The sequence below is a fragment of the Alternaria novae-zelandiae genome (genome assembly GCF_023758075.1).
Source record: "Alternaria novae-zelandiae strain BMP 2774 chromosome Unknown scaffold_10, whole genome shotgun sequence".
NCBI classification, from domain to species: Eukaryota; Fungi; Ascomycota; class Dothideomycetes; order Pleosporales; family Pleosporaceae; genus Alternaria; species Alternaria novae-zelandiae.
The window spans coordinates 733,875-748,490 of NW_026056970.1; the positions used below are offsets into that span (position 1 = coordinate 733,875).

The 14,616-nt window shown below is 52.6% G+C and overlaps 6 protein-coding genes across 6 annotated transcripts; 3 read left to right on the plus strand and 3 right to left on the minus strand.

Annotated features, from left to right (window-relative positions):
* Positions 1 to 321: 321 nt before the first annotated feature.
* Positions 322 to 2,503, minus strand: J4E88_005604 (uncharacterized protein; the record flags this gene model as incomplete). Its single annotated transcript, XM_049399239.1, has 4 exons — positions 322 to 1,152; positions 1,202 to 1,807; positions 1,875 to 2,114; positions 2,174 to 2,503. 4 exons carry the CDS (start codon positions 2,501 to 2,503, stop codon positions 322 to 324), a joined length of 2,007 nt encoding a protein of 668 aa, XP_049255030.1.
* Positions 2,504 to 4,095: 1,592 nt separating this feature from the next.
* J4E88_005605 (uncharacterized protein) lies at positions 4,096 to 5,818 on the minus strand (the record flags this gene model as incomplete). Its single annotated transcript, XM_049399240.1, has 8 exons — positions 4,096 to 4,307; positions 4,365 to 4,412; positions 4,459 to 4,967; positions 5,021 to 5,268; positions 5,317 to 5,399; positions 5,451 to 5,488; positions 5,564 to 5,595; positions 5,645 to 5,818. The coding sequence occupies 8 exons, from the start codon at positions 5,816 to 5,818 to the stop codon at positions 4,096 to 4,098; spliced, it is 1,344 nt and encodes a 447-aa protein (XP_049255031.1).
* A 169-nt stretch (positions 5,819 to 5,987) lies between these two features.
* On the plus strand, positions 5,988 to 6,795 carry J4E88_005606 (uncharacterized protein; the record flags this gene model as incomplete). The annotated part of the gene is made up of 3 exons (XM_049399241.1): positions 5,988 to 6,018; positions 6,070 to 6,192; positions 6,239 to 6,795. The coding sequence occupies 3 exons, from the start codon at positions 5,988 to 5,990 to the stop codon at positions 6,793 to 6,795; spliced, it is 711 nt and encodes a 236-aa protein (XP_049255032.1).
* A 1,076-nt stretch (positions 6,796 to 7,871) lies between these two features.
* Positions 7,872 to 9,628, plus strand: J4E88_005607 (uncharacterized protein; the record flags this gene model as incomplete). The annotated part of the gene is made up of 5 exons (XM_049399242.1): positions 7,872 to 8,308; positions 8,357 to 8,448; positions 8,659 to 9,117; positions 9,167 to 9,278; positions 9,325 to 9,628. 5 exons carry the CDS (start codon positions 7,872 to 7,874, stop codon positions 9,626 to 9,628), a joined length of 1,404 nt encoding a protein of 467 aa, XP_049255033.1.
* Positions 9,629 to 10,250: 622 nt separating this feature from the next.
* Positions 10,251 to 11,558, plus strand: RMT1 (type I protein arginine N-methyltransferase Rmt1; the record flags this gene model as incomplete). The annotated part of the gene is made up of 6 exons (XM_049399243.1): positions 10,251 to 10,327; positions 10,386 to 10,399; positions 10,452 to 10,471; positions 10,529 to 10,638; positions 10,700 to 11,031; positions 11,080 to 11,558. The coding sequence occupies 6 exons, from the start codon at positions 10,251 to 10,253 to the stop codon at positions 11,556 to 11,558; spliced, it is 1,032 nt and encodes a 343-aa protein (XP_049255034.1).
* A 526-nt stretch (positions 11,559 to 12,084) lies between these two features.
* On the minus strand, positions 12,085 to 14,241 carry J4E88_005609 (uncharacterized protein; the record flags this gene model as incomplete). Its single annotated transcript, XM_049399244.1, has 1 exon — positions 12,085 to 14,241. One exon carries the CDS (start codon positions 14,239 to 14,241, stop codon positions 12,085 to 12,087), a length of 2,157 nt encoding a protein of 718 aa, XP_049255035.1.
* Positions 14,242 to 14,616: the final 375 nt, after the last annotated feature.

Consider the following 14,616-nt stretch of genomic DNA (forward strand, 5'->3'; position numbering starts at 1 on the left):
CAGATATGGATAGCGAGGATGTGGAGCGCTTGGTTGCTTTCACTAAGGGCAACGAGCAACCTTCACTAAGGGACCTCTTGACGCAGCGAAAGTGAAGCTCGAGAAGCATGCATACAGTAATACAAGTTAGCGTTATGGTCAGTCACCCTGCAATTGAATAGTTCAGGTAAAGGAAAGGACCTTGTATTATCCAGGAAAATTAAACAGAAAGCGTGGTATCTCGAGAAGTATAGCTAAGCAAGAACCGGGCCTAAAACGGCCACATTAATCCAAAACGCCAACCCGTGCATAACCTCGTTACGAAGCCATTAACGTCGTCACTCATTCATCGTCGATGCCATATCCCCCCAACGTGCTTTCAGGATCTTGCCACTTCTTGCTCTTCAGAATCCTCATCTTCTTGATCGGACTCGCAGAGCGCTGCATCGTCTCGCGCTCACTGGCCTCTAATCTGGCCCGCAGCATCTCGTTTTCTCGCTCCAGTTCGTCGACCCGGTCGCGGAGTTCTGGGTCTGGGTCTTCGTACACCTTGATCTCTTGCTTCATCTGTGCCTTGGTCGCGCGGATGACGACGTCGATCTTGGAGTCGATGTGTGCTTGCTGGTTGTCTTGTTCGTTGTCTAGTGCCGTCTGCCATCTTCGGCGTTCTTGCTCGACAGCAGCTTCCATTTCGAGATAGCATTCGTCGCGGATCTCTTGCTCGAGGTCTACCATGTGGTCTTCGGCTGCGGCCCAGGAAAATTCAGCTGCTTTCCTGCGAGCTGTCTCCTCGGTGAGGCGCAGAGCGAAGATTTCGATTTCCGAGGTAAGGCGTGCGATTTCGGCGTTGGCATATTCAAGCTCTTCCATTACAGCCGAGGGTGTTGTGCGACCTGAAGGGGTCGCGCGTCCTGAGGAGGCTGTACCAGGGCGCTTGAGTGGTACACCGATTGTGTCGGAGGTGGATGGCATTCGTGGCACGGTGACCTCGCGAGCGAGGGCGGAGTAGCGGAGAATCTGCGACGTGGCGTTGTAGTCGCCTTTGGGATCTGCCGTTACGACCATAATGGACTTTTGAGGCTGACGGTGCGATTGTGCTTGACGGGCGGAGGCAGGGAACGAATTCGAGAAGAGGAGCTCCGTGAGTTTGCACTGGCGGAAGGGCACAATGTTCTGAGAGCATGTTAGTTGAAGAAACGATGAGATGGGCGGGTACACGCACCTTTGAACCTCCTTGGTTGTCAGACTGCATCTGCATGCACTGACCCAGATACATGAGGGACTCGTTGATCTTGCCAGCTTCCGCAAGCGTCTCACCCGCGGTCTTAGCATTTCGGGCACGCTCTGAACCTGCCAGGTCGACGATGGTAAGGTTACTGCTGGACCATGGATCTTGGCGTTCTGCGTCTCTCTTCTTGATCTCAATGTGAAAAAAGCCATGACTCCGCGAGCTCACAGCATTGCTTCCAGTGCCAGTGACCTTGCGCTCCATGAGACCTGTTTCCAGCACCATCATAGCTTCCTCGAAGCTTCCGCATATGATCTTGGTGAGGCCAGCGACGACCTTTCGGTCTGGACTCTTCTCGGTGCTCTTGAAGAGGAGCGCCCTGCGCTTCACGTTTGGCTGTTTGTTCTTCAAGGCGTTTCCGCTCAACAGGTCGAAGATGCGGTCGTTGTAGACTTCGTACATTGACATGACGATTGCGTATTCTGCGCTCGGATCTGTAGGTATCTGGATATCGGCCACCGAGGGTGATTGTGGGAGTGTAGACGGACGTGGCATTTTGTTTGACTTGTATGTGCTTCCTGTGGAGAATATACTACAATCCTATCGTTTTGTTAGCACGCGTTCCTCAAGTTCTGCATTCTCCAGTATCAAATGGGGTTGGACTTACTGCCACGGGGGTTTGCGCTCGTGAATAGCGACCCGACTGGTTGTTGTCGCCATACATATTTTCGATGTATGCGGTCGCAGTGTACATTTGTGCTTCTGACACATCTGCATTTGCGAGCGAGGAGTACGCCGGGGCGCCATAGAGGGATTGTACGAGCTGCTCGTCGCATGCTTGGAAAATGACGTCCAGTGTCATCTGAACGAGGCCGCGCTGGGATTTGGTGCCAAGGATCGTGTGACTCTGTGAGCGCATTAACATGTGAGATACAGACTTGCAGGCTTCGTTCAAGAGATGCATACCTTTCCAGAGCCAGTGCAACCCAGCGTTGCAAGAAGTCCATCTCGGCCGTGGTGGCCTGGTGCGCCCATGACACCTTCAATCATGGGAACCACACCAGTGCCCTTGAACAAATCCATTTGCCGCGCATCTTCTTCGAAGACTTGCGTGAAAGCGAACCGTTCAACAGCGCGCTTGCGTTTATCTTGCGTAGGCGGTTGTATCGTTATATGAGTTGGATGATGGTTCTCGCTCTCTTCGACGCTGAGGAAGCGCGCACTTCCCGAGTTGGAAGGGCGCAGGCGCAGAAAGACATCGAACAGCGAACTCGAGGGTCGTGGTGGCGGCTCCATTGTGACTATGTTTTGTTTCTGGTTTGGCGATGCAGGCAAAATGTCAGTCGACGTTGGTGTACCAGATGCATGTGGAGCCGCTCGTGCACGCGCCCGTGTCGGTCAACATGGCCAGAACGCCGTTGCCCTGGACAACCGTCGCGTCGCTCATGGAACGCGGTGACGTAAGCCATGCGATCGCGCGGGGATGCGGAGTACAAAGAAGCTCGCCCTTTAGTCTCGACCTACTCTACTTTACAACCTACTAGCCGCCAACCTAAAATAGTGCAAATTCATTTCCTCCACTATGGACAACCTCCCAGCCGAAATACTTCTCTGCATCGCCGAGTGTAGCACCACCCTGCCAGAATTGCTCAAGTACAGACGCATCTCGCGCCGTTTCAAGCAAGTTGTCGACGACAACTGCAAACCTCATGCTTTCTACCTGCTGCACCAGAGACCCTGTCCAGTAGCAGTTGACGATGCACTGCTTGCTATCCGCTTGAAGCGTATACCCTGGGAATCATGCTGCCATTACGACCACGTACGGGGCGACTATTCTTTCTACCCTTCAAAAGACTTCTTCGAGGCTGTTCAGAATGAGACTGAAGTGCCGCCAGGCTGTCCCTCAATCCCAGCCGCAACTTGGTTTCAAGAGGTGGAGGCTGTCATGGACCTGTACCTGTTGGTATTGGCCTATATGTCTACCGGCAAGCATTGTCATTTGAACTTTCAACAGACCTACCCTGGCGGCTATGATCTTGACCAAATTGACTCGCCCGACGAATGGCCAAAGCCCCAGACAGAAGCCATAATCCGGTCACACTTCCGTCTGTTTGTCTTCACAACTGTATACGCACCACGTGTTTTTGTTGAGCCTCTTGCCAACATTTCAGCTATAATAAACAACACTTCGACACCGAAATGGTCTACTACGCATCAACACTGGATATCTTTATCAATGCAAGGAACGGCGAAATACCCTGTGTTTGAGATGTTTGGACTGCCCTTGGAGGAAAGAACTACAGACCCACTCTTTGATGGCTTTTTTGAGTGGCTGTACGCCCAGTCTGAACCCCGCGAATTCCTCGTGCTCCCTGATGGCTTCCAAGATCCAGCCGGGGACCACCCAAACGACCGCTTAGTAAGGACTTTTCCAGGAGAAGAACGTCACCAGGTTGCCCTCATGCAGCTGTGGAAAGTACACAAGATAATGGATGATCGAAATTGCGATAACAAACCAGCACGTGGGTATCATATTGCGTCCCAATTCAACCCGATCCAGCCTGGTCTCACTGATCAAGCTACCGTCTATCGCCAACCCCTTCAAATTTCGATTTGGTCTGAACCCCAACTCATCATCAACAATTGGACAGAAGGTGACGATTTCTCATTGGTTTTAGAGGTACCTAAGGGGACGCGTAACGATCACATCAACAGATTCGTTCAACTGGAGATGGGTTGTTCGGGAGAATACAATTCCTTTGACAGGATATTTGGGACTGAACTCAAGAACAGATTTGGCTTGGAATACATTCCTCAAAAGGCTTCGTTTCTAGATATTGACTATGGCGTGTTGGACCCAAGACCTGAGTTGAAGGAATGGGTATAGGTTATGCAACGACACCTTCACTGCGTAAATTCGCCACTTCCTCCTTACTCATCCCCAATGTATCACCGAGTATCTCGTCCGTATGCTGGCCTAGTGTGGGTGGAGGTAGTCGTATGCCTGGAGTTGAGTCTGACCATTTCACGGGCGTGTTGACTAGTTTAATCGGTCCACATGCCGGGTGCTCTATCTCTTTGACCATGTCTCTTGCGAGGACTACTCCAGATTAGCATCGATAAGAAACACTTATTCCAGCAGGAATAATATACATACCGTGTTCGTGGTTCAATGTATCCTGCACATCGTTGATAGCGGCGTACGCTGGAATCGTTAGCTAAGAACCCCAAGGCATACAGCTGTTACTTACGCATTCCACTTCCCTCGAGCACGTCGAGCAATTCCTGTGTAGTCTTCTTCTTCGTCTCCGTCTCAATCAAATCCTCTAGCTCGTCCCTATGCTGCACCCTCAACGCGTTCGTTTTGAACCTCTCATCGAGAATCCATTCGGGCCTTTCCAACCTGTTGCACAAAACTCCATACAACCTATCGTTTCCACCTCCCAGTAAGATATCTCCATCCGCCGTCTTGAACGCCTTGTACGGTACAATCGATGGATGCGAAGTTCCCCAGCGTCCAGTGTCACGTTTTCCGCTAATGAGAGTGGAGCTGGCAATATTCGCCAGAGTGGCGACTTGGCAGTCTGAAAGCGCGACGTCGATGTGTTGGCCTTTGGATTTGGGGTTTCTGAGGCGCCGGAAGAGAGCTGCCATGATGGAGTTGGAGGTGTAGAGACCGGTTGTCAGATCGGTTACTGCTACACCGACCTTGACGGGTGGGCCATCGCGGGTTCCGGTGATGTGCATTAGGCCAAATTCGCTGGTTTGTATTAGCATTGACATGGTGTTAGAAAGATGAGTGGGGGGATGTACGCTTCAACCATGACGTCGTAACCTGCTCTGTTTCTGTAGGGGCCTGTCTGGCCGTAACCTGTGATACTGGCGTAGATGATACCGGGGTTGATCTTTGACACGGTGTCATAGTCCATGGCGTACTTTGCTAGAGATCCTGGAAGATAGTTCTCGACAAGAACATCACATTCTTTGACTAGGCGATGCAAGATGTCTACACCAGCTGGGTGCTGGAAAGACAGGCCTATCGATCGTTTGTTGCGGTTGACCTACTCTTAGTCAGCTTCAGATAGCCATGAAAACGAAGTCGTACTGACACCCAAGTAGTAAGCACTCTCTCCCGGACCTTCTTGGTTGTCGTTATACTTCGCGTAAGGTGGTCCCCATGCTCGTGTGTCGTCTAGGCAAATTAGTTGGGTCAGAAAGCAGGATGAAATACCTCTCTACTCACCTCCTCTTGTTGGATGTTCAATCTTGATCACGTCTGCTCTAACAAAATGTCAATTCCTGAGTCTTTAATCTCGCCAACCTCGGTTGGGTCGTACAGGGTCATCCATCGCATACCCAAGATCACCCAAAATTTGCGTGCAATATGGCTACTAGAAGTCAGTCGAGTTTCTCGCGAGTTCATGAATCATGACTCACTCCAGCAAGTACTCTTGTCATATCAAGCACTTTAATGCCGGCTAGAGGCAGGTTGTTCGCATCTGCATTCGATGCCTCAGTTGCTAGCCGTCGAACATGGCTGGGTCGTGCCCAATTGGACCGTGAACATGTCACCGTCGCCTGGAAAGCGCGTCTCGAGCTTCTCAGCAACATGTTTGCCATTTCGATGTGGTGTATGTAGAATCACGATATGTGCCGGGTAACGGAATGCTTCCACGGCATACCTATTCCCGACGATGGGCTAGCTCCAGTTCGGTGATCCGAGGCTCATCGTTAGCTGCAGAACCCCACCAAGTTTCTCTCTCCAATTACCCACCCCACCATGTTTACTGGTCTCGTTGAAACCATTGGCAGTAAGCTACCATGCATTGTCTTTTCTGCGCGGCTCGGCTGACGATGGCTAGCTGTTGCCGCCCTTGAGAAGCTCGACCAGACGGCCTCGGGAGGCGGCGGCACATCGTTGACCATCTCCGGATGTGAGGACATACTGGGTGACGCCCATCTGGGCGACAGTATCAGCGTCAATGGTACGTTGGCACTACTATACTTCATCTCGTGGTCTAATCCAACCAGGCACCTGTCTCACCGTCACGGAATTCACCAAGTCATCGTTCAAGATCGGATGCGCTCCCGAAACCCTCCGACGGACAAACTTGGGGTCGCTGAAGGAGGGCTCCAATGTCAACCTAGAGCGCGCGGTCTCTGCCAACACACGCATGGGCGGTCACTTCGTGCAAGGACATGTCGACACCATCGCCACCATCGAGTCGGTAACGCCGGACGGCAACGCGCTTACCTTCCGCTTCAAGCCTCGCGATACCTCGGTCCTGCGATACATTGTCGAAAAGGGTTACGTCACGATAGACGGTGCTAGCTTGACGGTTACAAAGGTGCAGGATGGTCCTGAGGGTTGGTGGGAGGTCATGTTGATTGCCTACACGCAAGAGAAAGTCGTCACGGCAAGCAAGAAGCCGGGCGAGGACGTCAATGTCGAGGTGGACCAGGTTGGTAAGTATGTTGAGAAGAGCGTAGCTGGATACTTCGAAGGGTCATCGAATGGAGAATTCGCGATACTGGAGAAGATGGTTTCGAAGCTGGTGGACGAGAGGCTGAAGGCACTTGGAAAGTGATGGACATATGCTGGACCATCAGCTGCTACGCGTATGGGCGCGTAGGCTCTCGTTGCCAAGATCGAGGGTTTGCCGTCAATGCCGCAGAAGTCATGGCCCCACATTAGTAACCAACCAAAACAAATCATTCAACTTCAGTTATATGGTTGCCTCGAAAGGGGCTCATGGGTGAGACTTGCAGCCCCATTGCGGTGGTGGCTTGGATAGAGTGAGGCGCAGCCTTGGTCTCGTCCAATACATATATATCTACATGTCTATCCCATCATTTCACAAGACACTTCCTACCATTCCACACCTACACATTAAAGGGCGAGCAGATTGATATTCATGATCTGAGGCTCGTCGTTGCAATGCTTGGTTCGAGTGTGGCGGCTCTCACATCGATCCCCTCATGGTTGACAGTTGTCAAGAGGCATATCATCGCACAATCCGGAGTGGCGGCGTCGAAGGTCTCCTCAACCGTTGAACAATCATTGCTTACATTGCAGGACTAGTCCATGCTATAGTGGAGAGAGTTAGGCAGAACACCATGCCGCGGCGCCGACATGCAGACCAACGATGTCATTAGGCCGAAAGCTCTGGACATTTTGATACTTTTTGTGCTGCGAGCCGGTACGATAGGAATGATCTTCCACTGACAGCGCAGACGTGCAGCTATCGGGGTGGCGTCTCCGCCTGTCCAGAACAGCATCTTGCCCAGCGGTGCAGCGCAATTGCATGCCGCAGGCTGGCCGACACTAACAGAATCTAACTCTAGAAGATTGGGGGCCAAACTGATTGCACAGAAAAATTGTGTGAAAGAGGAAGCGAAGACCGCGGGTTACATGCAGGCTTGGTAAGGGATTCTGTCGGCATAGGTCATTGGCGTTTCTCACCGGCGTGCTGCTGCATAAACACGTCAAGAGCCGACCCTCTTCAAGCGCGCATGCCACCAGACGTCTACCCCAGACGCTCATCTCGTAGCGCCATCGCTTGAGCGATTTCTCTTCCCTTTCCCCGCCGATTCCCAGGCGTCTAAAGCATGCGTTGCTACTAAACCTTTGTCTTCGGCTATCTATCCCCGGTACGCACCTGTCATGGACTGGCGACTACTCGACTACGCCAAGGAAGCTGAGGAGACCGCAACGGGCCTACTCTCCTTCGAGAGTGAGATCCCCCAATATCGCAAAGACGTCAGGAGCCATATCGCAGAGTTGTTTGCCATATCGCACGCTCTACTCGAGCTGAACGAGGCGCTGGAGTCGTCCCGCTATGGCAGATATGCAGGCTTCATACGAACGGACCTGGAGGTTTGCCTCCCGAGCTTAGGACACACGCTTGACGATGTTCAAGAAATATTCACCAGGTCCAAGAAGAGCAGGCACGCTGCGCCCGGTGCTTTCCCCGGCACACCACCGTACGCACTCATCTGGGAAGATGCGCTTACGGATTTCACGGCGGAAGGCATGTCTTTACCCAAAAGATTCGAGATTGTTAGGACATATCTACAGTGCATGCACGACGCTCTGAAGGGGTATGTAACATTGGCGACATGTTCAACGGGATGGCTGACGGGTTCTAGAAACGAGGATGAGGCCGCATTGGCTAAATTCAAAGTCACGCTATCCAGGCTGCTCAAGAAACAAAAGCCAACGCCGATTGAATCTTACTTCAGTAAGCTCTCAGTGCATGGCAATGGGAAGAGTGGTGCTAGAACACCAAAACCGCCTTCCCCCAAAGTGTCTAGACCGAAGATACACCAACACCCCACGTATCCGGCGGCCCAGTACGGGTACCAGCCAGCCCCGCTACCGCTACCTCATCGATCTCATATTGCACCAACGTGGGGAGGCATAGGGGACATACCGTATATTCCTCCCCCAGTGCCAGAAATCCCTCAGTCGCCCACGTATTCGTCCGCATCATCACAGGCCTACTCGAACCAGTCGACGGATTCAGAGCCAGTCGCTCATTGGGCAATGAAGATCTTCGATGGACGACACGGCTCTACACCATCTCAAAGCCCCTCGGAGCCTACTGAGTGCTTCGGGAGAGATGAACCAAGAGTGATTGAGCTGTTAGACACCGATGGCTTTGAAAGGATCCTCGAACTGCCGTTCGAAGCAACTGAGGTCTGGATAAGAATTTACTGGAGGGCCGACGACAACCGTGCACGAATACTCTTCCTTACTACGGATCACAATGGCAATCGTGTGAGGTACCAGGTCCCAATCACCGCATTAGCAGTACGGCGCGCAGGATCGTGCTTGCAGCTCTGTCGCATCAATCGCCAAGATGGTCAACTTGACCTGTGGGCTAGACTACGCTTCCCTCTATATGAACGTAGGTACATTTGAGTCGCTCCTGCAAACACATTCTAATGTTCCTTCAGGTATGGTACTTTTCTATTGTACCGCCATAGCTATGAAGCGCCAGGACCACACTCCCATTGCAGAGGGGCTCGAAGATGTTTTCCTGCCAGGAGAAAGGATTATGTTCGCAGGGTAAGTGATTGTCACTAATCTCTTGTTTCATGCTGACGCTACTCAGCGAGACCGTTGACGGCAAGTATCTCCACGTCTTCCGCGTCAAATACGATACGGACTCGGGCTGTGTACGGTTCGAAGCCACTGCTCGTCGCGGGCCTATGAAGGACATACCTATCTGGACGGCGTTCGTCACGCCATATGTCGGACGCGGTGACTGGATGAAGCGCGTCGGTCCAGAAACAATCCAGTTCGAGAAGCTGCATCCGTATGTCTTCAGTGATAGCTACAGGCTACCCAAAGGCCCTACGGGCAAGTACCGGTTGAGCTTTACTTCACCAGAAGGTATTTTAATTTCCATCACCTAGACGTGTCCGATGCTGATACATAAGTTAGACGCGAAACAGTTCAAAGAAAACTTTTACCGTATGAGAGTCCGCTAGGCTTCCTGACGAGCTCAATAGAGCAATCCCGTTCGACCAAAATGTACGACACTCTCCTAATGTATGACGACATCACGACCAAAATCTATTAACGACTTCACGACATAACGCAAACAAAACTCTCACGCCGTAACGACGAGGGCGGATTCTGCTTTTGGCACGATATACCCCTCTCACTACTTTCTCTGGTTGGATGTTGCAAATTGACACTATGCTGTTCTTGATGCTGTATTTGTCTTGAAGCTTTGGCCTTTATTTATCGCACGTAGGTGTAATGGTAAAGAAAATTGGTTGCATGAACCTTGGGATCGACAGCAAAAAAAGTGAACTTCTTCGTGTCACGCCTCATTGGGCCTAGCGTCCAAAGTCTCAGATGCCCCGCTTCCCACCGAGATTGCCCTGGTGAGACCCTGGACCGAGCGAGTCTGTGCTTGGTACTACCAAAACCAAAATTTCCCTATCCTACTTGGACCGGAGCAACGCCAGTCTCTCTTCCTCTACTTTCAACCGCTTGCACCTCCTCCTCTCCTCACACTCTACTCTCAATATGGCGAACCAGCAAGAAGCCGGAAAGAAGGACCCCCTCACGGGCATGGCGCACTCTGAGGCGCATTACTTCAACAGGTAGGCATCATTGAGGGTCCAGATACACGTAGAGTTTCGCTAACATTGTTGCGTGCAGCTACAACCACCATGGTCCGTACAAGTACACTCTGATGAGATGAACGATACTAATGCGCGAATACAGGTATCCACGAGGAGATGCTGGTACGATTGCCCCTCCCTGCCCTTACCTTTACTACGACGACTAACAATGCGCTTTAGAAAGATGAAGTCCGAACCAAGAGCTACCGCGACGCTATCTACCAAAACCCTCACCTGTTCAAGGACAAGGTCGTCCTCGATGTCGGATGCGGCACCTCCATCCTGAGCATGTATGCGCTCCTCGCCCCCCTACATACCACACACGAGCACGCGCTGATATGCTGGCTATAGGTTCGCCGTAAAGGCTGGCGCAAAGCACGTCATTGGTGTTGACATGTCAACCATCATCGACAAGGCGAAGGAGATCGTCGAGGTCAACGGCATGTCGGACAAGATTACCCTGCTCCAGGGCAAGATGGAGGAGGTTGTCCTACCCTTCGACAAGGTCGACATAATAATATCCGAGTGGATGGGCTACTTCCTGCTCTACGAGTCCATGTTGGACACGGTTCTCTACGCCCGCGACAAGTACCTGGTCAAGGACGGCTTGATCTTCCCCGACAAGGCTACCATCTTCATGGCTGGTATTGAGGATGGCGAGTACAAGGAGGAGAAGATTGGATGTAAGTACAGCAAAGCTCTGATTTGCTGCAACACTGCTAACAGAACAGTCTGGGATAACGTCTGGGGCTTCGACTACTCTCCTCTCAAGGCAACCGCCATCACCGAGCCCCTCGTCGACACCGTCGACATCAAGGCCGTTGTCACCGACCCCTCCCCCGTCATCACCCTTGACCTTTACACCTGCACCGTCGCCGACCTCGCTTTCCGGTTACCGTACGAGCTCAAGGCGCGCCGCAGCGACTTCATCCACGCCGTCATCGCATGGTTCGACATCGAGTTCGCCGCCTGCCACAAGCCCATCCGCTTCTCCACCGGTCCCCACACCAAGTACACCCACTGGAAGCAGACAGTCTTCTACCTGAAGGACGTACTGACGGTCGAGGAGGGTGAGACCATCAGCGGCATACTAGAGAACAAGCCAAATGAGAAGAACCACCGCGATTTGGACATCAGCATCTCATACAAGCTCGAGGCGAACGACATGCACAGGCAAGCATCAGGCGAGTCACAGTACAAGATGTGCTAGTTTGTCTCTTGCGTGTAGAGTGAGGTTTGGGACGGCGTCAACCACCGTTCGGGAAATGAGGCGCCTGTGTCTTCCATGATAGACTTTTTCGGCGTTTTATGGCAAGGGTTTCGCATACCAAAAATTTAGGGTAGCATGAGCATGTGTGAACGAGTTACGAAGCAGGGACCAATCTATCATTGGGAATTCCTCCCCTACAAACAATATTCGTCGCCTCTGACTTTGATATGCGCGAAGACTGGAACGTGTAAAAGAGAAGGATATTGATCTGAATGTTCATTGATGAATGCTAAACGCCATTGCCATGATGCTATGCTGCGCTCGCAAGCGGGGGTATATATGCAAAGTCTCAACCCCAAGATACTCCGCATCTAATTTCCAGCCAACGCGGCTGTAAAAGCAAGCTCCAATACTTCGTGAAAGATAGCCGACCAAGGTCGTGATATCTAGTAAACTTTTCGCCATGTAAATGCAAAACCAATCGCCAACCTCTTGATGCTCCCAAAAAGAACCACGGACAAGACTTCTAGTAGTCGTAGCTTTCGTTAGCAAAGCCTTCATCATCGTCTTCCAAGTAGTTGTGCTCCAAATCTTCCTCTTCTTCTTCTACCTCTTCCATTTCTTCCTCCTCCTCCTCTTCCTCGCCTTCCGCATCGACATCCGCAGGCTGCTGCACGACAGCTTGAGGGGTTGAGGCTGAACTAGCACCCTGACCGCTGGCAGATGGGCTCGCAGAATGGTGACCGCCGGGGAACAACTCCTTGAGTCGGTCGTAGTTGATGTGGTTACTGAAAGCTTTGGCGCGCTTCTTGAGCATCTTGTGGGCAGCGTCCGCCGCGCTAGCCGCAGGCTGACCCTCAAGAACATTGCCATCACCCATTTGGTGGTGTTTGCGCTTTTGCTTGGGTTTCTTGGGTTTATCCTCTGCGGCTTCGAGTTCGGCCTGCAACATCTTCGTCTGTTGGTCGCGCAGCCACTGTTCATTCTCCGTGATCCAGATGGCTTCCTTGCGGCGGACTTCCTCGGGGTTGAGGATGCAGGTGGCAACGTCGGGGTCGTCGTTGAACTCGTCTTCACCAATCTCAGGATCTGTGTTTACGGGGACGGCATCGCGGGTGTCGGCGGCGACGCGGGCCATCTCTGCTGCTGTCCAGCCAGAACGCCTGAGTAGCTCGTGGTCTTCGCTGTTGGCAATTTCCTTGAAGATACCCTCCCAGTCCTTGATGGTATTTGTGACTTCGTCTTCAAGCTCGTGCTCAATTTCGAGATCCTCTTCGGCGATCACGACGGGCACTCGCGGCTTCTTTGGTGGTCGGCCACGCTTCTTAGGCATGACAAAGTCTGGGTCGATGGTCTCACCGGCCTCGACTTCCTCGACTGCACTAACAACAGACTCCAGGACCGCCTCCGTGTTGCCGTCAAGAGCCGCTAACTCCGAGGATGGATCGCTATTCTGTGTACCAGAAGCTTCCGTCTGGGTCGCAACTGGCTGAGATGAACCGTCATTTGACTTGCGCCTCTTGCTCGTGCGTTTTGGTGCGGTATCCGAACCTCCTTCTGCCTCGCTATCTCCCGACTGGTTCTCCGTAGTATCCGGGTCGCCACCCTCAATTGCTCGTTGCCTCCTCTTTTCCCTTCGCTCTTCCTTTTCTGCGCGCCTCCAAATGGCAGGAGGCTGAGCCTTGACCTTGAGACGGGGTCCGAACTCTCGGAACTGGTTGACCGTGAGAGCCGCGCTCTGTGTCCTCTTGTATTCGTATAGACGGGAGGTGATGGTGGAGTCGGCGACCTTGACAACGTAGACGACCTCTCGGATGGTCCGGCGGAAGTTGTTCATGCGGGCGGCTATGATGATACAGGCGCCGCACAACCCAGCCGGCTGACGACCTTGCACCATCCAGTCGCGGTTCATGCGCTTCAGGACCCTACAGGCGTCGTCGGCGACCCTGTGAGAATCCTCTCCAAACTCGAGCTTTCGACAGTACTTCAGCATCAACGGCTCGATCTCCTGAACGGCTTTTGTGCCCACGAGCTGTGCGGGGTCGTCCTCCTTCAACATCTCCAGAAACTGTTTGTACGTGTCTCCGAGCTGCCAGACGTTGGTCTGAATCTTCTCGGCCAGATCGATGAGCATGAGCGTGTTCTCGGGTTGTCTCCGTGCCGCCATGTAGATCGCGACAGCGGCAACGGTCCTCATGCGGCGACCCTGGATGAATCGGTGGTTCATGGCGAGCTTGTACCAGCTGTAAGCCTGTTCTACGACGGCCTCGCGCTGGTTGAGAGATGCGCCTAGAGCTACGATGGAGTTCTTGCCATTCATCGCAGCTTGGTCCCTGCTCCCCATGCCCTCCAGACCCCGCATAGTGCCGCCCATGGAATTCGCGTGACGCTGGTTGGCGTGGATGAAGCCACCCTCGACAATGGCTGCTCCGCCCGAAGTTTCGCCAAAAGTAACCTCGGAGACGATGTTGTTTTCGCCGTGGACAGCACCGCAGTTGTAGCACAAGACTTCATTGTCGGAAGTATCTATCTCGGGTTTCTCGCAGCAGGTGTATGTACGTTTCGCGGTTTTGGTGGCAGCCACCACGGGCGCCTTGCTTCGTTGCGTTGCTTTGGATTGATAGTGGTAAGGATCGCTCAGACCTTTGATCCGCGGTCCCCTTGCGACCTGAGCTGCCGACATATTGGGCGTGTGGGAACGTAGGGCGCGGGTGCGAACGAGCGTTGTGTCGGGTCGGTTGGGGAACGATCGAGAGTAAGAAAGTAAAGTCGGCAAGGCAGCACGAATGAGACGCGGTACCGCGGGAGGGGCACTAGCGATGACTGGCGCTAAGTGGGGTGAGCTTGACCGTTTTGGGCAGAGAGCTCTGCACCTTGAGCTGCGAACACATGGCCAACACCGTGACTATGGGAGCCTGCTGCCTTCAACGCTGTATCGGATCGCTAGCCGTCGAAGGAATCTCATATGCAATCCTATATATATAGATCAAATACGAGCTGCATTTGACGCATTTCTATAGTTACAAATGATTTGACGTAACAGAGCACACTGCGCAGC